The sequence below is a fragment of the Pristiophorus japonicus genome, chromosome 6 (assembly GCF_044704955.1).
Source record: "Pristiophorus japonicus isolate sPriJap1 chromosome 6, sPriJap1.hap1, whole genome shotgun sequence".
NCBI lineage: Eukaryota > Metazoa > Chordata > Chondrichthyes > Pristiophoridae > Pristiophorus > Pristiophorus japonicus.
Window position 1 is genome coordinate 248,415,803 of NC_091982.1, and position 25,158 is coordinate 248,440,960.

The 25,158-nt window shown below is 46.3% G+C and overlaps 1 protein-coding gene across 1 annotated transcript in view; it reads left to right on the top strand.

The window, feature by feature from the left end:
• LOC139265448 (putative per-hexamer repeat protein 5) overlaps positions 1 to 2,250 on the top strand; it is a 30,163-nt gene extending 27,913 nt beyond the window's left edge. Inside the window, exon 5 of the mRNA XM_070882459.1 lies at positions 1,583 to 2,250. Within this exon, the coding sequence (XP_070738560.1) occupies positions 1,583 to 1,615 (33 nt within the window). The 3' untranslated portion in view covers positions 1,616 to 2,250. The remainder of the gene's footprint in view (positions 1 to 1,582) is intronic.
• Positions 2,251 to 25,158: the final 22,908 nt, after the last annotated feature.

Genomic DNA, 25,158 nt, shown 5'->3' on the forward strand with positions numbered 1-25,158 from the left:
GAGTGTTGCCTCAAATTGCAGTGAATATGCATTATGGTCTGGTGTGCAAAAGGTCACGTCAAATATCATTATTTGTAAGAAACCTGTTTTGAATTGTGTCTGTCGCGGTGTTGCTTCACCACACTTGGTCAGCTTGTCTGTTCAATCAGGTACAGACGGGCTGCAAGGGCTGTGTGAGCCATGCTGGAGCGGAAGCTATGTTTGTGCAGTCAAAGCCTGGATTTTGAATCCTACAAATGGGTGATCACCCAAGTTTGAGAGAGGTTTTTATTTTAATGTCTTTGGTTTTTGATTTACCATCAAAGGATTATGAATGGTCGATCTAAAGGAGACGTTCTCTCATTCAGCTGTCATGTTAAAGTGAACAGGCCACAGGCCCATTGGTAGTAAGCGGAACGTTGGTGCCAAACTGCTTTTGTGGATTTCAGTGTACTGAGGAGATTAGGAAAGTCTGTAAATCTACTAGTTATATTTAATATTCATTTATCTCTTGTTCAATACTAACTAGTTTATTGCCTAAACCACAGCCTGATGGTGTATTTTTTCCTTCTGTCTTTCCAAACTTGAGGGAACTGTATGGTGACATAGAATACAGCAACAAGAGTTCTTCTTTAGACCCCCAAGTAAAGAACATAACAATATAAATAGAAGCAGGAGTAGGCTATTTGGCCCTTCGAACCTGCTCCATCATTCAACAAGATAATGGCTGATCTGACCATGGACTCAGCTTCACTTCCCTACCCGTTCCCCATAACCTTTTACTCCCTTATTACTTAAAAATCTGTTTATCTCTGCCTTAAATATATTCAATGACCCACCCTCCACAGGTCTCTGAATATATTTTTGTTGAGAGTTCTGAAATATCTCCTTAAATGTCTGCCACTGCTCATCAACCATCCCACACTTTAATCTATTTTTCCAGTCCACTTTAGCCAACTCTGCCTTCATACCTTTGTAGTCTCTTTTATTTAAGCTTAGGACACTGGTTTGAGATCCAACTTTCTCACCCTCCAACTGAATTTGAAATTTAACTATGCTATGATCACTCTTTCCTAGAGGATCCTTTACTCAGAGATCCTTTTATTAGTCCTGTCTCATTACACAGTACCAGATCTAAGATAGCCTGCTCCCCAGTTGGTTCTGCAATGTACTGTTCAAGTACACTCTACGAACTCTTCCTCAAGGCCAATTTGATTTGTCCAATCAATATGAAGATTAAAATTTCCCATGATTATTTATCGTTCCTTTTTTTTCAAGCCTCCATTATTTCTTGATTTATACTCCGTCTAACAGTGTGGCTACTGTTAGGGGGCCTATAGACTATGCCCACCAGTGACATCTTCCCCTTGGGCACACTGAGTGAATACTCACGAGTGGTCTCCAATGCTGAACCAGAGGAAAATATCTTGTGCAAGACCCCAAAATTGCAACCAGATCCAATGCAATAATGGTAGGAAATAGGACACCTGCAGAGCTTCTCATCCACCCCTTTGTCTCCTGGGCCTGAATCTACCAATTTGATGCATGTGTTAACAATTGGTGATTGTACTGCCTAAGCCTGAAATTCTCTTGTTTTCATCAGGCTGAACAGAGTGGACAGCAAAGCCCAGCATGAACCCTGAACCGATATCATTGGATCTCTTTCCAGCACCAACAAGACACGCAACTCTACATGAATAGAATCTCAAAACCAGTGAAACATAACGGTATAACCATTGATGTAGCACAGGGCAGTGTTGCTTTCTACCAGCTGATTTTGAAGACTCCTAGATTGCCCTTCTCTCCTAAGCAGTGCTTGTGAGGAGGGTGGGGAAACCTGGTATTTATATCGAGCCTTTATGTCCTTGGGATCCAACATATAAAGCAATGTATCTGGCTGTACTCAACAGTTTAATGCTGGTTGAGGAAAAATGTGTTTTAACCTTGAATGATGTTGTGAGCAAGATTTCTGAAACATTCCTCTTTAACATGAGTTTTAAGTTTTAAAACCTTGTGTGTTTTTACTTCACCACTAGCTGACTGATCGCTGTATTTAGGCAAATAGACTAAGGACAATCTGAGTCTTTGTGCACAAAATGTGTGAAGTCATTTCATCAATACAACTTTAAACAACAGGTTGAACCTCTCTTATCCGGCACCTTTGGGACCTGGCCTGTGCCGGATAAGGGATTTTGCCGGATATGGGGAGGTCACGTTAAATTGGATGGTACAGGTACTGAGCAAGGGGATATTGGGGCTGGGAGTGCGACAGAGAGATTATATGGGGTGGAGGGGGGGAGGGCGCGGGGGATCACTGGGTCAGGCCAGCGATTGCGGGAGTCGGCAGCGAGGAAGGACTTCAATTTGTTCATGTCGGAGTGGCTGGGAATGGTGCCGGACGAGGGGTGGTGCTGAATAAGGGAGACCCGGATAAAGGAGGTTCAACCTATACTGACAAATTAAACTGATCAGTAGAAATCTTCCACTGTGGTAAATGGAGAGATCATCTGTACACTCTTGCTTCTGTCTGCCCTTTGTCATGTTGTGCTGCCGATTAGAAGTATTCCAGGCCATACTTTTATACATACAGTACCTTGTGTGACATAAGGAATGACTCCATCAACCATACATGTTCTTGCTATGTATTCTGTTCATGAACACATAGAATGTGATTTTAACAAAAGGCATGTCTGTTAGCTTAACGCAGAACAGGATTTGCAGCGACTGTTTAATATTACGCTGCAAATCCTGGTTATCGTCTGACTGGTTCTGCGTACCCAACCTTTGATACAGTCCATTTTGCAAATGATCCAACAAGCATTAATACCCTTGTCAACTTATAACAGGAGATACCGTTTGATATTGCTGGAGGCACTCTACTACTTAGCAATGTATTAAACCACTCTAAAACTTTCCACCTAAAATTTCTGCATCCATGTCCTGTCTGATCTGATTCCCTGTCTGACATTTAGATTAATCGCGAGTTGAATGTATCACTCATGTACGGGATGTGAGCGCAAGAAGGTATGATATTAGTGTGTATTTTGCTTTTTTGTAAAAACAAATGCTTTCTGTCTTAAAAATGTATTTTTATAAATACAGTCTCAATTCTAAAATTGTTATTTCTAAAGCTGAACTGAAATCTGTAATAGCGGCTCACTTTTCCTTTACCTGGTAGTTTAAAAGATGCAGATCTACTGCAGGTTCAACAGTTTTGTGTCGTTTCGGCAGAGCTGAAGACCAGGCTCAAGTAAAGGCGTTTTGAAATTTCAGTACAAAAAAATGGAGGCAGCTTTTCGGAACTAAATTAAGTGGCAGTTTCAAACTCGTAGCAAAAAGCATTTGATTTCAGATTGAAGAGCTGGAGTTGCCACACAGGTTATCAATAAATTAGGATGACAAAAGAGAAAACTGCAAGTGCTTTGAAATCTGAAACAAACGCAGAGAATGTTTTCTCTTTTGGACTGGGATTTTTGTCATGCCGTCTGTCAGACGGTATTGTGAAATAGGATGCATGAGTGATGCATGTTGGTGTTTTAACTTTAATTGGGTCACAATGCTTATTACATGGCCATTGTTTTAATCAAACATGGATAGGGTTTAACTAAAGGTGAATAGCATTTGTCTGTGGGGGCCATTTAATAACGTGGATTAAGGAGTCCTTTCCCTGCATTCCCACCCTTCCAAGAGTTCCTGATCTCGGCAGCACAGCTCAGGGTAGGGGATGTGAATTAGAGTGTAGCGTTCCTTAAGGAAAACGGTAGTCTTCACGGGAGAACATCCTGGATTGGCTGCTCTGGACTAGTTTCACTGTATAAACCTATTCTAAAACACATTTCTAAACCTTGGTGTAAATATTGTCTTTGTACTGTGCAAATTTTTCTTTGTATGTTCCAGATGCTTTAATTATTAATGTATTTAACTTATTTTCTTAATAAAAGTGACTGAGAAAAACTGTCCTTTTGAAATAACTGAGCACAGTAGGATTCAGTACCCCAAGTTTCTTCACTCGTGGGATGAGCGATCACGCATAGCTTATCACGAACAATTTGAAATAGTTTATGAATTTGTGCTCTGAAAATAATGGATGTCAGTGAATGATTACAATTCCAAACTCTGCTCTCAAACCATGAGAACAATGTTAGTGTTTTAGAAAATTTCTAATGCTGCCCAGCTTCGCTAGGCATGCGTCATTTGGATGTTGACGGCTGTTATGCCTTTTGTAGTTTGCTGCACTAGATCGTGAGTGGTATTTACTGTAAATACCATGGATTCACCATAAACTGGTGGGTGTCGCTGATGAGCCCAGCATTGATTTCCCATCCCTAATTGCTCTCGGGAAGGGGATGGTGAGCCGCCTTATAAAACTGAGTGGCTTACTAGGCTATTTCAAAGGGCAGTTAAGAGTCAACCACATGAGTCTGGAGTCACATATAGGCCCAGACAGGGTAAGGATGGCAGATCTCCTTCCCTAAAGATCATTAGTGAGCCAGATAGTTTTTATGACAATCTGGTAGTCTCATGGTCACCATTACTGATGCTAGTTTTTTATTCCAGATTTATTTAGTAACTGAATTTAAATTCCCCAATTGCTGTGGTGGAATTTGAACTCGTGTCTCCGGATCATTAGTCCAGGCCTCTGGATTACTGCTGTCCCACATACATATTGCGTATGGAGGTAATTTCATGGAACTCTGTTCCTGCTTTGGGACCTTTCCCCTCGGTAGCTCATGTCAGAGATGGAGCTACGAGCCCTTTTGGAAGTTGATTTTTGCAGCCTGCCCTGCAGCAATCCTCAGTGCCACAAATGGAGGCTTGCAAAATTACCCCTGAAGTTTGGCACTGCGGTCTTGTGAAACAATGTTAGAAGCTACCCTGTCACATTTTGTATCTAAAATATTTGTTGTCTTAATTGAATCCAAATGGCAACCTTTTTTTAAAAAATGTTGAGGTCTTTGGTGTAACATAGGGACCTGGGGCTCAATTTTCCCCAAAGCATTTTTTTGGCATACTTGAAGAGTTACGCCTGATTTTTTGGAGGGACCTAAGTACGGCAAAAAAAATATTCGAAGTTTCCCCGTTGGATTTCTTCATTTTGGCGTGGCTTTTAGTTTTAGTTTTGGGGGTGGAGCCTTGATCTGCACCAAACAGATCGGTCTGCCATGGTAACCATGGACACAATGCGAGCTGAGGCTGCAAAGTGAAGCATACAGCCAGCTCACAACACATTAAAAGAATTGAAAAACGCATAACAGCAACTTGCCTCCAACCCCGCCCGAAGGGCTTGGCGGTCCGGTCCCATTCTCGATCCTTATTCTCCCGGTCCAGTTGCTGCTATGTTGTGTCTGGGCATCTGCTGCGCTGATTTCCTTAACTCTCTGGAAGGTTTTTCTGCAGAGACCACATACGGTTGCCTAAGCACAACTGGAGTAACTTTCAGCTAGCCAAACTTCCCTAAATGGCCAGAATTGGTGTAGGTGGCTAGTTACGCCCCCTTTGGCTGAAAAAAAAAACTGACAAAAAAATCGTACCTAACTGGTGCAAATTGATTGGGGAAACTGGTTTTTCAACTTAGGCCAAAAAGAGCAGCCTGCTCCAAAAAAACGGTGCAAATCACTGGGGAAAATTGAGCCCCTGAGGTGGAGTGGATTCATGTATCCAATTGTTGAAAACACTGGGGAGGCAAGAATGCTGGTGACCTTGCAGTTTTACTTTTTGGTGTGCATTAATGAGTTTTACTTGAGTACTCCTGAGATCTAGGCCTGCAAGACACTAAGCTGAGCAGTTCTCTGCACAACGGGAATAGACGAGATGACAAATTTGTATGGAATTTGAACATTACATTTGCAATGGGTGCGTGCAGCTTTAGCCCAAGGCTATGGCACTACCATTACTGCTGTGGGAAAGGTGGTAACCTGCCAAACACTGGTTGTGCCACTTCTCCCTCCCAAGGAGGAGGATTACCTGTTATTTTCCATTTCGTTCTTTCCCACCACCTGCCACACTGACCAGAAATCTGGAGGCCCAACTCCCGTGCCACTTCATTCAGAGTAGCATGCGTTGCTAACTGACTTCTGTTTTAAATTCTAGCACAACTGCATTCTATTCCAGTCTAAAAGTTGGCCCCAGGTGTATATCTGAGCGAATTTCACAAACCTCTGGATAAAGCTCTACTCTGGAAAACTGCAACATAATTTTAGGGTTACCGCCATTAAGTTCCCTCCGATGTCCTGGCCAATACTTATTCCTCAACCAACACCACTGAAACAGATTATCTGGTCATTTCTCTCATTGTGGGGCCTTGCTGTGCACAAATTGGTTGCCGCCTTGTGTACATTGCAACAATGACTACACTTCAAAAGTAATTCATTAACTGTAAAGTGCTTTGAGACATCCAGAGATTGCGAAAAGTACTATATAAATGCAAGTCTTTCTTTAAGACAATGGGCATCCTATGTAAAACATGAATAAGGAATTGGCTGAAAGAGAGGAAGGAGGATCCGATAGCAGCTTATTGGGGACATGTGATAGCAGCACCGTCTCAAGGATGCTTGCTGAGTCCCCTGCTAGTTTCAGTTGCCTGGATTCAATGTTGGTTTGCCAAGCTTGCAGATCCTAAACTAGGTGAGGAAAGCAATTGAGTCTCATAAGCAGCTGACCAGTTATAGAAAGAACTCTACAATATTTGCAAATGGATAGAACTATATAAAATTACATAAAATTCTATAAAATTACACAACGGAAACAGGTTACGTCTGTGTTCATTAAGCCCTTTACCCATATGGTGTCCGGCACACTTCATGGCAGAAGTGTGCGCACGCACCGTGGATGCCATTTTGGAACTCTAGCGGGCCTCGGAGTGGCCAAAAAGACAGGTGCTACTGAGCTCAACTTCACCCCAGAATCTTTCTCCAGGCAACTCTCTGGTTTTAGTAGCTTCAATACCTAATTACATTAGAAAAACAAATGAATGTCTTAAAAAGCTAAGATGATGAAAAGTACCACCAGACCTGTGTCCGACACAGCTTTTATTCAACAGCAACAACAATAACAATTTTCATTTTATATAGCGCCTAGTAAAATGTTCTGAGCACTTCACAGGAGTGTTTTCCGACAATTAAATTTCAACTGTGCCAAAGAAACAGACAGTTGTCACAATGTTTGGAGAAAGGGGTAAGTTTTAAGCATGTTCTTAAATGAGGAAGGAGGTGTGCAGAGGCAAAGTGGTTTGGGGAGGGAATGCCAGAGCTTCGGGCCCGGATGGCTGAAGGCATAGCCGCCGCTGGTGGGGTGAAGGAAGTCTAGGATGCACAAGAGGCCAGAGCTGGAGGAATGCAGATTTCTTGAAGGGTTGTATGGCTGGAGAAATTTGAACATGAGGATGAGAATTTTGAAATCAAGGTGTTGCCGGACTGGGAGCCAGTGTAGGTCAGCGAGCACAGGGGTAATGGGTGAGCGGGACTTGGTGCGAGTTAGAACATGAGCAGCAGAGATATGGATGCGCTTAGGTTTATGGAGGGTGGAAGATGGGATGCCGGCCAGGAGAGCGTTGGAATAATTGAATCTGGATGTAATAACAGCCAGCAGAATGTCGATCTAGATCACCAAAGTTAGTAGAGTTTAAATCTGCCAACTTCATTGCTGAAGCCGCATTGTGCTTTGATTAGAGCTGCGCCTTTTTCTGGTTACAGAGACACAAAAGTAAACTCCACAATCTGGAAATGGTGCAGGGAAGAGCATTGATGCTGACCCCTAGTGTCAGAGGAGCATACAAGGAAATAGTTGAAAATACATGGTGGGGGGGAAGAAATTCAGGTGCTTTGCGCTTCCCGATAGCGCCTGCAGGAGGCTGTAACTGGGCGTTAAGGGTTTACTGACCGAATTCACCGACACCGGCAAATTCCCTGGCGGTTTTGCGCTGGCGCTAACACTTACAGCCTCGGTTTCTTGATGCCATCAGTAACGCAGTGCCCTGTTATTGCCCCGGATGTGATATTGGCTCCCGCACCCTGCAGCATCGCCGGGCGTCAACAACGGCAGCAACAGGAGGCGTCTCCTCAGCTGGCCGCTTGGGGAGCACTAATTAAATGCCATGGTAGTCGGGTAGGGCCAAACTTTATTCTTCGTACCAGTCTGGTGCCTGCTGAATGTTTTGCCAGCACATTGCTGCGCGATGCCTCAGCTCTGCACACTCTCAGAGCGATTAGGGCTGTAATGGAAGTCGCACAAGTCCCCTAGCCCCACAGAAGTAAGAAGAAGAACGTTGCAAACCATCATTGACCCTTCTCTTTTAGCGAGAGAAGGAGCACTGAACATTTTTCAGCGCTCCGCCGCTACAACCCCTCTCACACACTTTAGTGCCCTAAGAGAAGGTGGTTAGCGCTTGATTCAGCATTCCACCTCCCTCTTGGATAATGCTTTTTGAAGGTTATCGTCCCAAATGGGTACCTGAGGAGAGAGAGAACCGTTAACAATATCAGCTAACATGGGAACCAGAAAAGGAAGTTGAGTGGTCAGCAGTTTAGTGAGAGATAGAGTCTCACGGACAAGATGAGTGTTGAGAAGTGATGAAGGGCGACCAGAGAGAAACTGGAGAAAGATACGAGTTCAGGGCTAGTGCAGGGTGGAGCCTTCGAAGTCGTTTGGCCCAGCAAGCTAGAGGATAGAAGGGAAGTGGCAGAAACAGCTGATCGGATGGTCTCAATCTTGAAGACAAAGAAATCCATGAGCTCCTCGCACTTGTTGTTGGAGGAGATGGGGAAAGGGGTTTAAGAAGACGGTTATCAGTAGAGAATAGAAGCCGGGGCTTATCTTTGCATTCCAGAATGATTCTGAAATAATGAGCACTTTTGGCAGACAAGAGCAGGACGCGATAATGCTTTAGGTAGTCCAGCCAGATTGGACGGTGAATGGCTAAACCAGTTGTCTGCCATATCCGTTCAAGTCTGCGTCCTATGGGCTTAAGGGCGTGATGAGGGCTGTACCAGGGGGAATGGCCAGGGTGAGCGAGAGTAATGGTTTTAATTGGGACTAAAGCATCAAAGGTGGGAGTGAGGGTGCGGTTGAGCAGATCAGTGACTGCAGAAATGCTGTGGTGAATGGAGAGCCAAAGGCTGGACAGTTGGTATTTTGTAAGTGCAGTTGTAAGAGAGTCGGGAGAGAGTTTTTTTCCCAGGGGTAGACACAGAAGGGCTGGGCGGGTGAGAGGGAAGGGGAATGTGGGTGAACAGCGATATAAGTAAGTGGTCAGACTTGGCCTTATCTGTGATTGATATGATGGGAGTAGCGAGGCCCCGAGAGAAGGCAAGATCAAGGGGGTGGTCGTGAATATGGGTTGGGGTGTGTACATGGAGGGAGAGATTAAGGAAGGATCATTATAGGCAGTCGCTCGAAATCGAGGAAGACTTGCTTCTACTCTTAAAAATGAGTTCTCAGGTGACTGAACAGTCCAATACGGGAATTACAGTCTCTCTCACAGGTGGGACAGACAGACATTGAAGGAAAGGGTAGGTAGGGAGTCTGGTTTGCCACACGCTCCTTCCGCTGCCTGCATTTGGTTTCTGCATGCTCTCGGCGACGAGACTCAAGGTGCTCAGCGCCCTCTTGGATGCTCTTCCTCCACTTAGGGCAGTCTTTGGTCAGGGACTCAGTAGGAGGCTACTGAACTCAGAGGTGAGCGAGCATGATGAATTGAGATGGATGATAAGTCGCTCGGTGCAGAGGCTGAGGGAGGAAAGCAGTGAAGATATCTCGGGGATAAAATGTTTATAGTACTTGGGTGGATGGTAGAATGTGAGAGGGGTGGAACAAGGTGAGATGCTCAAAGGAGGAGAAAGTGCTGGAGGAGTAGGGGGACAGACTGAGGTGTGATTTGGTGATGAAAGCCACACCGCCACCACGGCAGTCTGGGCGAGGCAAGTGGTGGAAGGTGTAGCCAGGCGAGGAGGCTTCGTTTCGGGGTAAGGTGTCATCTCCCCTCAACCAAGTTTCCGTCAGGACCATAATGTCGATGCAATCATCCACGATAAGCTGGTGGCTGGCAAGGGCCTTGTTTGTTGATGAACGGACATTCTATAGGGAGATGCAGAGAGGGTCGGTGATGGCTGAAACATAGAAACATAGAAAATAGGTGCAGGAGTAGGCCATTCGGCCCTTCGAGCCTGCACCACCATTCAATAAGATCATGGCTGATCATTCACCAGTACCCCTTTCCTGCTTTCTCTCCATACCCCTTGATCCCTTTAGCCACAAGGGCCATATCTAACTCCCTCTTGAATATATCCAATGAACTGGCATCAACAACTCTCTGCGGTAGGGAATTTCACAGGTTAACAACTCTCTGAGTGAAGAAGTTTCTCCTCATCTCAGTCCTAAATGGCTTACCCCTTATCCTTAGACTATGTCCTCTGGTTCTGGACTTACCCAACATCGGGAACATTCTTCCTGCATTTAACCTGTCCGTCCCTCAGAATTTTACATGTTTCTATAAGATCCCCTCTCATCCTTCTAAACTCCAGTGAATACAGGCCCAGTCGATCCAGTCACTCCTCATATGTCAGTCCTGCCATCTCAGAATCAGTCTGGTGTACCTTCACTGCACTCCCTCAATAGCAAGAACGTCCTTCCTCAGATTAGGAGATCAAAACTGAACACAATATTCCAGGTGAGGCCTCACCAAGGCCCTATACAACTGCAGTAAGACCTCCCTGCTCCTATACTCATCCCCTAGCCATGAAGGCCAACATACCATTTGCCACCTTCACCGCCTGCTGTACCTGCTTGCCAACTTTCAATGACTGATGTACCATGACACCCAGGTCTCGTTGCACCTCCCCTTTTCCTAATCTGCCACCATTCAGATAATATTCTGCCTTCGGTGTTTTTGCCACCAAAGTGGATAACCTCAGATTTATCCACATTATACTGCATCTGCCACTCGTTTGTCCACTCACCTAACCTGTCCAAGTCACCCTGCAGTCTTTTAGCGTCCTCCTCACAGCTCACAGTTTCTTTGGCCAATCTCCTTCCCTTTGCTAAGGGAAATAGGTCCTGCCTATCCGCTCTACCCAGGCCCCTCATAATTTTATACGCCTCAATTAAATCTCCCCTCAGCCTCCTCTGTTTCAATGAAAACAACCCCAATCTTTCCTCACAGCTAAAATTCTCCAGTCCTGGCAACATCCTCGTAAATCTCCTCTGTACCTTCTCGAGTTCAGTCTCATCTTTCTTGTAATGTGGTGGCCACTAGTGTTGTGAAGCACTTTTACCATTTTTCACACGCAGAAGGCAGTTCATGCTTCTTGAAGACTGCCTGGTTTGGAATGACCTTTAATGGGTTTTTTTTCAGAAGGCACTTGAGCTGCAAAGGCTAGAGACCACTTTCTAAAATGGCAGCCTTGCTTGAAGAAAAGACTGCCTCGTTCCAGGAGTTGCTACTTTGGGCCTCCTGCTGAGTGCACAACCTGAGGCAGCGGGTTCCTCGCCAGACTGTGTGCGTCCAATCACTCAAATCAGCAGGCAGCACCAACATCACGGCATTACCTGCAATCTTTTTATGGGCGCGAACAAATCTGTTATCGGATTTATAGGCTGGCATTTTATAAACCTTAGATGCAGATAATAGAAGTCCAATCCAGTGCCTGTGTACAAAGATCTGTCTGATGATCTTTTAATGTGTATAGACAGAATGTTGAAACGTTTGAAAATTCATTCTGACGTGTGGATGTGTTTTACTATTAACCAATATCTCAACACGTTGAGGTTTTTTTTAAACAATGTAGATTTAAGGCATCAAATTAAGTAAAGGTTATGGGCTGGATTTTCGGTCTGTTGCCATCTCTGTTAGCGCCCGGAGCGGGGGGGGTGGGGGGGGGGGGGTGATATAATGGTGGTGGAAATGATTTCCGGCCAGCTTCCAGTGCCCCACCGGGACATTCGCTGCCCGGTTTGCGGGGTCGGGGAGCAGTACCGCCTGGGCGAGGCGGTGTGCACCGCCCCCGGTTGCGTCACCCTGTTTGCAGCGGGACCTGCTGCGCCCCCTAGTGGGCGGGCCATGCCACATCGTCCACATGCCCGACACAGGACTCCCAAAGCAAGCGCTCTACTCGGAACTCCTACACGGCAAGCGAGCCCCAGGTGGGCAGAGGAAACGTTTCAGGGACACCCTCAAAGCCTCTTTGATAAAATGTAACATCCCCACTGACATCTGGGAATCCCTGGCCCAAGACCGCCCTAAGTGGAGGAAGAGCATCGGGGAGGGTGCTGAGCACCTCGAGTCTCATCGCCGAGAGCATACAGAAAGCAAGTGCAGGCAGCGGAAGGTGCGTGAGGCAAACCAGGCTCCCCACCCACCCTTACCTTCAACCACTGTCTGTCCCACCTGTGACAGAGACCGTAATTCCCGTATTGGACTGTTCAGTCACCTAAGAACTGGAGGGAGAGAGTGGGGGGCGGAGAGGGGGGGGGGAAAGAGAGGGGGGGCAGGGGGAGAGAAGGGAGGAGAGAGGGGGGAGAGAGGGGTGGCAGGGTGAGAGAGGGAGGGGGGAGAGAAGGGAGGGGAGTAGAGGGGAGAGGGGGGAGAGGGGGAGGTAGAAGGGAGGGAGGTGGGAGAAGGGAGGGAGGGGGTGGGAGAAGGGAGGGGGAGAAGGGGGGAGAGAGAAGGGAGGGAGGGGGGAGAAGGGAGGGAGGGAGGGGGGGAGAAGGGAGGGAGGGGGGGGGGGAGAAGGGAGGGGAGAAAGGAGAGGGAGGCTGAACGGGCTGTAGACATAAACTACTTCCCGGTGCAAAATTTACCGCCATTATCGCCCGGAAAAACCTCCAACCGAAAATCCAGCCCTTTATCTTATAATTTCGCCAAATACCAGATGACACTGTTTTGAACTGAAGTTTTAAATTGAACCTTGTTAAAGTAACTAATTGGATGTTTCGCCACATGAGGGATTTTGTGGCTTTGGAGACATGGTTTAGCAGTTACCCTGAAGCCAGCAACTCCCAGATTAGCTCATGGAAACTAGAAATGCCTCCGTGAGGTCAGGATAGGGGCTGGAGGATGCTGAATGGCAGATTTGTCAGTGGCTTTCGAAAAACAACATCACCACTCCCACAGTGATAATGGAATGGGAGTTATGAGTACTTTGCCTTATTGATTTAAAGCCTGGTTCGTCTTTGAGCCCTTTGTTTCCAATCTCCTGTCTGCAACAGCTTAAAAATATAATCAGAGGGTGAAGCATTCAATCTAATTGCACCACTTAGCAACTGCAAAAGTTTTATAAGAAGTTGTGGTGGTGAGACACCTTCTTGGAGTGGGAGCTGGCTAAAACCGAGAAAAATTAGCTATCCTTTAAACTATTACATACCTTCCCACTGAAAAGTAAATGCTTCACATTCTTGCAGTCTTGCATATCAACATTTCTGGCACACAAGTTGACTCAGTAGTATTACCAGCATGTGCCTTTATGTGTAGAGTGAAGGCAATTTAAGGCCATGTAATCAATGCGCTCAAAGAATCTCTTGACTGACAGTCAGAGCGAAACTAACATGCTAAGGATGAGAAGGTCTCTGCAAGCTCATACATGAACATAAAAGTATTAAATTTGAATTCAACGGTTCTTATTTTGCTTTTTCTGGCTGCAATACACTAACAATAAACATTTGGATTACGAATTCTTCAAACAAGAAACATACAATACAATGGGATGTAAATTGCGGCCTCTCCGCATTCATCATAGGCAGTCCCTCGAAATCGAGGAAGACTTGCTTCCACTCAAAGTGAATTCTCAGGTGACTGTACAGTCCAATACGGGAATTACAGTCCCTGTCACAGGTGGGACAGACTGTGGTTGAAGGAAAGGATGGGTGGGAAGTCTGGTTTGCCGCACGCATCTTCCGCTGCCTGTGCTTGTTTTCTGCACGCTCTCGGTGACGAGACTCGGGGTGCTCATCGCCCTCCTGGATGCTCTTCCTCCACTTTGGACAGTCTTTGGCCAGGGACTCCCAGGTGTCAGTGGGGATGTTGCATTTTATCAAGGAGGCTTTGAGGGTGTCCTTGAAACGTTTCCTCTGCCCACCTAGAGCTCGCTTGTCGTGTAGGAGTTCCGAGTAGAGCGCTTGCTTTGGGAGTCTTGCGTCGAGTGTGGTCAGTGCTTCAATGCTGGGGATATTGGCCTGATCATGCACACTAACGTTGGTGCGAGTGTCCTCCCAGGGGATTTTCAGGATCTTGTGGAGATATCGTTGGTGATATTTCTCCAACGATTTGAGATGTCTACTGTATATGGTCCACGTCTCTGAGCCATACAGGAGGGTGTTCATAGCATTCTGCATTACAACAGTGACTATACTCCAAAAGTACTTCATTGGCTGTAAAGCGCTTTGAGAAGTTTGGTGCTTGTGAAAGGCGCAAAATAAATTCGTCTTTCTTTCTCCGCTTGCTTTTTAAGGCTTGCTTTTACCAGCGTAAGAATTTGAAAAGATAGAAAAGTTAAATTTTATCATTAGGTTTTATATTAAAAACCCTGTCCATTGAGGTAAGTTTAATTTTAGCCCTATTAAACATGTTAAAAAAACATTTCAAAAAAATATTTTTTTTCCTAAAACATGTAATTTAACTCAATTTCAATTAATTTTAAATATGTGAGGTGTTTTTTAATTTATCTATTGTGTTTCTGGGGGTGTCTCCATTCATAGTAATGGCAGCTCCGTACAAAGGGAACTCAACATTACTTTCAATGAGAACACTCCATGTTCATTGGTGGTCCAGGCCCACGTGATCCCAGGATGCCCGTACGCTCCTGGGATACGTGGGACTCTGCGCTGGACTGTGCATCGAGGCCTCGGACCGGAAGTGTTCATTCCTCCGGGACCACCAGGTACTTTCGGTCGAAGGCATCCGCCCACAGGAAGCCTCCGACCGCAATTTTTGGACCTATACAACGGTTACTGCATGGATGAAAGCCATTCGGCCCGTCGAGCCCGTGCTGGCTCTCAGCTCGTCCCACTCCCCCACCCTCTTCTAAGAGTTCTGAAAGCTGTTTTAACGAGCCTGCTTGCTGTGTTTTAGTGTAGTTTATTTCCTGTGCTTTCTGAGCCAAAGGACATCTTTTATTTCTCAATTAGAGTTTATTTACCGATTTAACATATTTTCCTCTAGTTTAGTTTCGAAGCCCCCTGTACAAATGGTGTAAAATTTGATGCGAAAAGCTGACGTAAATGTACAGTGCACCAGTTATTTTTGCTATCACATAAATGCCTGCTGAATATAGGGAATGAGTTGTCTCTGGCCACAAAGCTGTTGAGAACTTCCTAATCAACAACAACAACAACTTTTAGTTATGTAGCGCCTTTAACATAGTAAAACATCCCCAGGCGCTTCACAGGATCGTTATGAAACAAAATTTGACACTGAGCCATATAAGGGGATAGTAGGGCAGGTTACCAAAGGTTTGGTCAAAGAGGCAGGTTTTAAGGAGCATCTTAAAGGATGAGAGAGAGGCGGAGAGGTTTAGGGAGGAAATTCCAGAGCTTAGGGCCCAGACAGCTGAAGGCATGGCCGCCAATGGTGGAGCGATTAAAATCGGGGATGCTCAAGAGGCCAGAATTGGAGGAGCACAGAGATCTCGGATGGTTGTGTGGCTGGAGGAGATTACAGAGATTGGGAGGGGCGAGGCCATGGGGGGATTTGAAAAATAAGGATGTGAATTTTGGAAATGAGGCGTTACTTAAACGGGAGCCAACGTAGGTCAGCGAGCACAGGGGGTGATTAATGAATGGAATAAGTGCGAGTTAGGACTTGGGCAGCAGAATTTTGGATAACCTCAAGTTTGCGTAGCTCTGTGGTGAGACATCATAGGCTGTCTCTTGTATTGAGGATGACTTGCTTTCACACCAAAAAGGGATGAGTTCACAGGTGTTTCAATGAAGGATCAAATATTCCAGATCCTGACCTACATGTTGAAGGGTGGAAAATGCCTGTGGGTGGATTTTTTTTAAGGTGTTGGTAGCCGTTACACACCAGCCACCACACGGGCTTGACAGAGCTGGGTCTTGATCCAGTGGCAAGGATTAACCAAGACAACTGGAGACCTGCTCTGCTGCACGGACCTAGTGTGCCCACATATCGCAGTGTGGGCTGGGCTGTGCTGCCCCTGGGGCCTCGCCTCTTCTGGGCCCCGAACTCTTGCCTCTCCTGGGCCCCGATCACATCGCTCTACGAACTCTTGCCGCTCCTTCGCCCCGACCTCGGCGCTCCAGCTGCACCCTGCCCGCACTGCCGTCAGCAACCTGGATACGAGTGACGTCAAGGTAATAGACACTTAAAGGCATGCTCAGTTGGTAGCTCAGTGATTCACTGCACCAAACAGACCTGGCGGTAACAGGTTCCGATGCCCGTTCTGTTCTGACCTCAGCTGAGGCAGTGGAAAAAGAGTCTCTGAATTAGAAAGGGGAAAATCAGATGTAATTACTGCTGCCAATCCCATATCCAGTGGCCGCTGCTGGAAGTGCTGGTCCATGGACATCGGATGGTACTTGCCGATGACTTCTGTGTGTCGCCCAACACCCTGCCGTCAACACTTTCTCTATTCAGGCTCACACACAAATAATAGAAAGAAAAAAGAAAGACTTGGATTTCTATAGCGCCTTTCACGACCACCGGATGTCTCAAAATGCATTGCAGCCAATGAAGTACTTTTGGAATGTAGTCACTGTTGCAATGTGAGGAACGCGGCAGCCAATTTGTGCACAGCAAGCTCCCACAAACAGCAATGTGATAATGAGCAGATAATCTATTTTTTTGTTATGTTGATTCAGTGAGAAATGTTGCTCCCAGGATAACGCCCCTGCTCTCCTTCGACACAGTGCCACAGGATCTTTTACATCCACCTGAAAGAGCAGACGGGACCTTGGTTTAACGTCTCATCCGAACGAGCACCTCCAACAGTGCGACACTCCTTAAGCACTGCACTGGAGTGTCAGCCTAGATTTTTGTGCCAAATTCCTGGAGTGGGACTTGAACCCACAATCTTCTGCCATTAACTAGAGGGGAATGGTAGCATAGTGGCTACGCTACTGGACTAGTAATTCAGAGGCCTAGACTATTAATCTGGAGACATGGCTTGAAATCCCACCATGGCAGCTGGGGAATTTAAATTCAGTAAATTAAATAAATCTAGAATGAAAAGCTAGCATCAATAATGGTGTGTCGTTAAAAACCCATGTGGTTCACTAATGTCCTTTAGGGAAGGAAATCTGCCGTCCTTACCTGGTCTGGCCTATATGTGACCAACAAGCCACTCACTTGTAACAAACTGCTACGAAAACACCACACGGACTGCAGCGGTTCAAGCAGACTCATCACCACCTTCTCAAGGGCGATTCGGGATGGGCAATAAACGCTGGCAGCGACACTAACATCCTGTGAAAGAATGCAAGGAAAACATATGGGGGTTGAATTTGCAATTGGCAGCTTTCCACAGGCGGATGCCTCCGACCAGCAAAATTATCTAAGAACTTACTTTCTGCCTCTGGATCCACAGAGACTTGCACTCCTGGGTAGAAGCGGTTCTCAAGTGCTCCTGGGAACATGTGAACCGGCCTATAGGAGCGAAAACCTTAACCAGGGGAAAAGTAATTTGGTAAAATTAAAACATAAAGCAAAAAGGTTGAGAGAGAGGTTTAATGTGTTCATGGTAGAATAGCTGAATCCCACATTTCAGCAATTAGGCTGAAATACAGAAGGCCGAAGAGATTCTCTGAGGAGATAACATTTTTATGAGCACTCACAAGATTTATGTAGACAGCTCACAGAAATAACGAGATGAGGCTGCCATGTTCCAGTGACACGAGATAACAGAAACAAAGCCCTTTTGAGCTGAGTATAGCCAGATGGCTGTCAAGGACACAGTCTGAGAGCGAGCTTGGGAACACGTTCACAGAAATGTAATACATAACCTATAGGGGGGGGTTTCCCTAGCAACAGTGGCCATAACTGAATGTACCAATGAAATTACTGTAAACTGTAGTAACCAATGATATTGCTGTAAACTGTACTGTAAGGGGGGGCTGGTGTTTGGTGTGTTGTGGTCTCTATGAGGGGGTCAGGTTCCCTTCTGACCAGCTTGAGCGGTTTCGAATCGCTCCCCCTCCCTTGGGTTCTGTACTCTGGATTTATTTGGGGGGTGTGACAAAAGTGCAGAGGACACTGGCAAAGAACTTTGGTTTTATTACAGTCAAAGTAATACAGGCTTATTACTCTAGTAAGAAAATACACGGCCAAACTTACAATCACTATAATAAAGAAAAGACAAGGAAAGGTACAAGGTCAAATTTATAATCACTCTAATAAAGTACCATACACTACACATTCAAAGGGGGTTGCAGTAAAATTATACTTCCCACCTCCCAATACTTAATTCTGACTAGGTTAGACTCCAGGGCAAGGACTTATGCTTACCAATCCTTTTGATAGTTAATGGTAGATGGTGATGTTCTTCCTTCCTTCAGGACTTCAAGACTTCGAGGCTGGAGAAGCTAGTTTTACAACTGTCACGTTGGTTTCTCTCGTTGTCTTGATGAGGTAGTAGTGACCACCTCTCGCCCCCATTCTCTCTCTTTGTCTTCTCGTCTCTCTAACCTCTGTTGAAAACAGTGGCCAGTTATACGATTTCAGTATTCTAATCTTGCCACCAAATCTCTTCACAATCCTTTGTATAATTTTGGCGGGCTTGGATCTTCTTTGTAATATTTTGTCGGGCTCGTTAAAGTTGATATGTCTTGGGTGGGTTGATCTTCGAAAAACTGTTTCCTGATGGAAATATTAGTTTGGTAATTGCAATGTCCTTTTGTGCTTAGTCTTTCACATACAGGCTGGATTGGGCCTCTTTGTGATGTATATGCTGAAAAGGTTTGTCCAGACCCATGTTGATGGGGAACTATCTCTGAGTGATACTGTGATGGTAATGTCTCTTGTGGAGGAAGATTTTCAAATACTCATTCTTCCAGACAGGTTAACTCAGTTCTCACACCCAGGTAGCTTTACTTAATTAGACTGTCCCTTGCTAGCTCCGTAGGTCCGCCCACAGCCTTGAGTTTGTCTTTTAAAATCCAAAATTCTATTAAAGTTTGTAGTTTCTTCCATAAACACTTTAGCGGTCCAAACTTTTCGGTAGATAGTCCCAAATTAAATTTCATTTCGTATGAGCCCAAACACAGGGGGATTCTGGTGAATTTTGTTCACTGCAGTCCCCCCTGTTGACACTCTACACTCCTTGAGTGTAATCAAGGTAAGCAAAATTCCTACTCCCGAGAGTCAACTTCCCTGCATTTATACTAGCTAAACATTTTATCCCCCGTTGAAATGCAATGCAATATACAGGCATTACAATTCGGTTATAGCATCGAGGGGGTATGATGTCCCTCTTTTACTCAGTTTCCACAGTAAAATAACGGTATACAGTCATACACAACTTCAAGTAAAATAAAATAAAGCACATAGGCAAAACACATTCTCAAATCGCATAAAAGGTCCATAGTAAAACATGTTTTAAATTCAGTAAAATAAAGATACATAGTCAAAACATTTAAGCAACACTTACAACACTCGTGATGTTGCGGTTTACAGCAGGTAAAATCAAACACAAATTAAACATGGTACTATGGTGTCACCCCTCCCTGCGCGATTCCCAAGTTCGGTCACGGAGCGTATAGCACCCTTTGGTGCTTGACCTGACGGCCTCTGCCTTTCACTCGTCAAGTGAGACACCATAAGTAAAGTATATTCGCGAGTTGACAAATAACTAAAGTGTGGGAAGCGATTCGGATCCAGACTGGGACCTCTATATTTCTGAAAAGGTCCCACCAAAACGGAATGGTGATCTCAAGAATCTTTTTCCCTATCTCAATGGTTTTCTGTTCTAGAGTACAGAAGTGTTTTTGTGAGATAATTACAGCTTTTAGCAGAGCGGTAAGATGTTCGGGTCGAGGGAGAATTGCATAGCCAAAATGTACAACATAATCCTGCAGGTTTGTAATGTTTCCCTTCACAGTGAGGTGGACAGTGGAGGGTTCAGGAATGGGGACAATCCGTTACTGGGCCACTTGAACTGATGCCTCAGGTTTGAAGCAAAAGCTGCTGTCACTTACCGGACACCAGAAGTGTCCATGTTGGTAGTGGGGTGCACTGGTGGTGACACAATATGTCCCACTCCCCTATGTATGCTACCTGTGGAGGGACAAGGTCTTGTGTCATTGCTTCCATGGTGCAGTTAATAGGCGATACGCCAGCAGCTTTAAACCCACACTGTGACTTTGAATGGGCACTCAAGTACTGGGGACACAGTATTACGTGTGCATCCCCGGCTCCGGCACCCAGAGAGGTCAGTACCCGTTACAGCATGCTCCCACTTTATAACATAGGGTGGGACTGCTGCGAAACGACTGTGTGAGCCTCCCTGAATAACTCTAATGTTCTCTGTAGTTTATGTAGGCACCTTTAGTAATGACTCCACGAGGCAGTGTACGGTACTTAAACTGTGCAGACCTGCAGTCCTTTATTAACAGCTCCTGAGTGCAGACAACAAGCTGTGTGTTCCTTTTTATACTGGTTTACCTGCTGTGTGCAGGCAACTCCTGGGTCTCCAGCAACAGCACCCTCTAATGTACCGGTAAGGTGTGTACAGTACAAGGGTACATTCAATGTTGCATGACAGTGTTACCCAGACATCACACAGTGAACAGGCATGCCTACACAACAATACACCCCCCTGAGCATTTTCCATATCCTAGTTGTCATGACCAGGGGAGGTGATCAGTGGTGGGCTATGGGAGGTTGTGGTGAGGGTTGTGTGGTTGCCAGGTGTGACCCCTGTGCTTGAGGCTGGCCTCTTACGTTTCCCCTCCCTCGCACACAAACCAACTGGGTGTCACTGTTGTGGGATCCCTCGGGGAGGTAGCCACAGCAGCAGTGGGTGGTGTGTATACACTGTGATGTGGGTAGTTGTGGGGTGGTGGGCAGGGCCACAAGACTGGGTGGGCTCCTTGTCCACCAATGGGGATGAGGGTCAGGTCATCCCAGGATTTGCCAGGGAAGCTGGAGGGTATTGGCCTCATGCTTCTGCTGTTGGCCCTGGTGGCCAGGGGCTGTAGGGCTGGTCTGGTGCAGGTTGCCATTGGTGGTGGCTGGGCTGCCCATTGACCACTGTCCCTGTAGTGGGTCTGCTCCCACTGCCTGTGTGTGTGTCCTGCAAGGGGCATCACATTCGTTCCAAAGGTCCAGGCTATGTGGTCAGGTAGCCTGCTGGACCTGGGGGTCTCCCGCAGGGGGATTCCATTGGCATTAGCATGGTCCCTGTAGGACCCAATGTCCTTTGGCAGTGTCTTACTGGTATACATGACACCTTGGCTCTGATCGCACATAGTCGAGCCTACATTATACATTCTAGCACTTGCATCACTTTTGGGTGTCCTGGTTTCAACAGTCATGGTTACATTAGGCATTTCACAATCTCTATCATTATTGTTAAGCATAATAAACTTGTTCTTAACCTTACTGACGCCTGCATTCATCTCATTAGTCACATTAGTTAAACCAGCATCACAATTCATGGTTACATTGCATACATTTTCATACTTGCACCCTTTAATTGCATATTTAGCTTTAAAATCCGTGTACTCAAATAGTTGGAACTTCCCCTTTAAATTTTTTTTGTTTCCAGTCTTCTTTAAGGGAACCTTCAAATCCGATTATGGTGCTCCGAATCTGCTTGTGGTGCTGCAGTCAGTCTGTGGTCTTGCTGCAGGCAGGCTGTGGTGCTCTTTTCTTCCACAGCACCACTTCGCCTGATGAGGACCCGGTTCATCCAATTCCTGCCCAACAGTGTGGGACCGTCGCCGGCTACAATCCACAGGGGGAGTTTGTGCAACACGCCACCCTGGGAGACCTGGATGTCCACACTGCCAACGATTTGGATTTTACCTTTGGTATAGATGAGCAGCTTTGCCTGGCCAGGAGACGGTTTTGGTCGAGTGGCAGGATTCTTCCAAATTTTTTCAAAGGTCTTTTGGCTCATCACAGACTGGCTCGCCCCTGTGTCGAACCCCATGGAGACTGGGACCCCGTCGATGTCCACTTCCATCATCCACGGAGAACTTCCAGTGGAGCAGGTAAAGATTCCATACTCTTCTTCCAGGGTTTGAGCAGCTTAATCTTCATCTGTGTTGGAGCCCCGGTGATTAGCCAACTCATCAGAGACACAGGGATTACAGCCTTTTCTGCACATTCTCTGAAGGTGCCCTTTTTCTTTGCAGCCTTTGCATGCATAGTCTTTGTAGCGGCACTGGTGGGCCCTGTGGTTTCCTCCACAGCGCCAGCACGGGGCCATCCGGTTTGCCCCATGTGGCGGACTCAGGGTTGCGGGACTCGGGGCAGCATTTCTGCCTTTAGAAGTGTCCATGCGGTGCACTGCGCTCGCCGGTTTAGAGTCCTGGGTCAGTATTCGCCTGGAGTCGCTGGCTGAAACCATGTAGGCCTGGCTCACTTGAATTGCTTTCTGCAGGGTGACCGTGATGTCAGCCGAGAGCAATTTGTGTAGGAGGCTTTCGTGGCCGATTCCGATGACAAATATGTCCCTTAGTGCTTCATTAAGGTGGTCGCCAAACTCACACAGTGCAGCTAGTCTTAAGTGTGCAGCGTACTTGGCAATTTCTTGGCCCTCAGGTCGCCGGTAAGTGTAGAACCAGTGCCTGGCTGTGAGGATGTTTTCTTTCAGTTTTAGTTGTTCCTGTATGATTGTTATAAGTTCCTCATAGCTCTTGGTGGTTGTCTTCTCCGGGGCTAGTAAGTCTCTGACGAGACCGTAGATGGTGGGCCCACAACTGCTAAGCAGGATAGCCCTGCGTTTGTTCGGTATTGTGGCCGGTGTGTCCCCATCCAGGTCGTTGGCTCGAAAGAAGTGTTCCAATCTTTCCACAAAAGCATCCCAATCTTCCCCCTCTGTAAAATGCTGAAAGTTGCTGAGGTTAGACATGTTGAGCGTGTAGTTCGTGATCCCGTATTCCCGTCGCCAGTTGTCGTGTATGTAGGCACCTTTAGTAATGACTCCACGAGGCAATGTATAAGTACTTAAACTGTGCAGACCTGCAGTCCTTTATTAGCAGCTCCTGAGTGCAGACAATAAGTTGTGTGTTCCTTTTTATACTGGGTTACTTGCTGTGTGCAGGCAACCCCTGGGTCTCCAGCAACAGCACCCTCTAGTGTACCGGTAAGGTGTATACAGTACAAGGGTACATTCAATGTTGCATAACAGTGTTACAGACATCACACAGTGAACAGGCATGCCTACACAAGAATCTCCACCCGGTATACCGGTGCGGGTCGGGCTGTCCCACCCATGACTGGCATCTTTAATACTATCCCCATAATAGTGTGGTTAGATTTCCCACAGTCTACTGGGACAGGGTAGGCTTCAGAGGCTAGGCGGAGCTGGCACGGGCTTAGTGAATTGCTGTACGGGTGGAGGGCTGCGAGGTGCTTGTTCCTGATCCAAGAGGGGACTACACCTTGTTTTAAATCCTCCAGGTTGCTGCAGCCCTCGCCCAACAACCGTGCCCCATATAATACGCACACCTCGTTCTGTGCAGCCTGGTCAGAAGCGTTTCTATCCTCCCGTATTAGTGCATTCACTGTCTGTGCATGTTTTTCCAGCTCAGCCACTATTTCTTTTAAATGGACAGTCATAGCCTGGTCCTCGTGTAGTTCTGAACCTACTACGGTATTCTCCTGTTTCAGGATTTTTCTCAATTGGGTCTTTAAACTGTTTATCTGTGTTTGCAGCTCTATGTCATCTAGGCTATTTATTACAGAGGATGCTGTATTGTAGATTGTAGGTAGTGAAAACTTTGTTTATGATTCCCCTTCTAGGTCTCCCTGAGCCCACGGTGTCCCTAGCGTTTAGGGTGTATAGGTCTGCTATGTCTACATTTCCAAAGTCTAACTCATAACATTTCTTGAACATGTGTCTAAGTAGGGCCTGGTATAGCAGCTCTGTTTCCTTCGGACACCATGCAGGCAGGTGTACCTCGGTAAGTTTAATATTACTGAAACTACTGCATAATGTACCCCCTGATATAACACCTTTTTGGTCAGTACCAATACTAATCCGTTCCCAGGTCCCTTGGTGGTGTTAGGACACCTTTCTATTACTGTGCGTATTGGCGGGGTTGTGGGTAGGGGTTTCTTAATGTGTGCTCTTAGTTCGGTGGCATTAATTGGGAGTGGGGAGTGTGGGACCGCACACCCGTGTAGGCTAGAATCCCACTCCATCCCTTCCCCTTCATCTTGCCATTGCCTGGCGAAGGCGATCGATATGCCTGCGGGACAAATACTTTCTGATCCCCACATGCAAACGTAAATTCCTTGTTCGGATTTCCACTATTTGTCCCAACACACTGACCCTCCTCCCCGTGTCCCTGTGATGGTGCGCTACGTATCATTACCGAGTCTTCCCCAGTCCGATTCTTGGTCCCATGTGTCCTTGCTGAGTTTTCTGAGCCACCACCATCTTCCCAGGGGAATGTTCTCTTTGCAAGTCAAACACACACGTTTTCCCTCTGTAACACCGACTCGGGCAGCGATAATCTGCATCCGGGAGCATGGGAGTGAGGCCTCCCCGTAAGTAAAACCTTCCTGGCTAGAGTAGCGGGTAGAATTAGATCCCAGCCACCCTGGCCATCTTCCCTCGTGGGCGTAAACGGCAAGTTCTTCCACGTCTTGGGGGCCACCCCCGATGGTTACGATCGGTGCTCTTCCTCCTGAACATCCGTAAATGAGGGATTCTTCCACGTCTCCTCGGTCGCTGCTGCTCATCCTTATCAGGGCGAGCAGGAACGGGATCCTTCTCATGCTGACCTCTTTCCTGTAGGGGCACGTAAAACAGATTGTCTAGCCCTGAGAAAGCTCTCTGGCTTGACAAAGGTGACCGAGTTCCAAGTTGGGCTCATAGTCTTTAACTGACGGCTGTCCTCTTCACTTCCTTGTGGACTGATGTCTGCTTTTAACTTTTATCTCACAGCCGTTTTGCTTGTTATCTTACCGGTGCTTCCTTAATAGCTATACCAATAGATTCTTCTTACTCCTGGGTATTACCCAGCCTGTGCTTCTTTTAACAGCTGCACAGGTAGATTATTTTC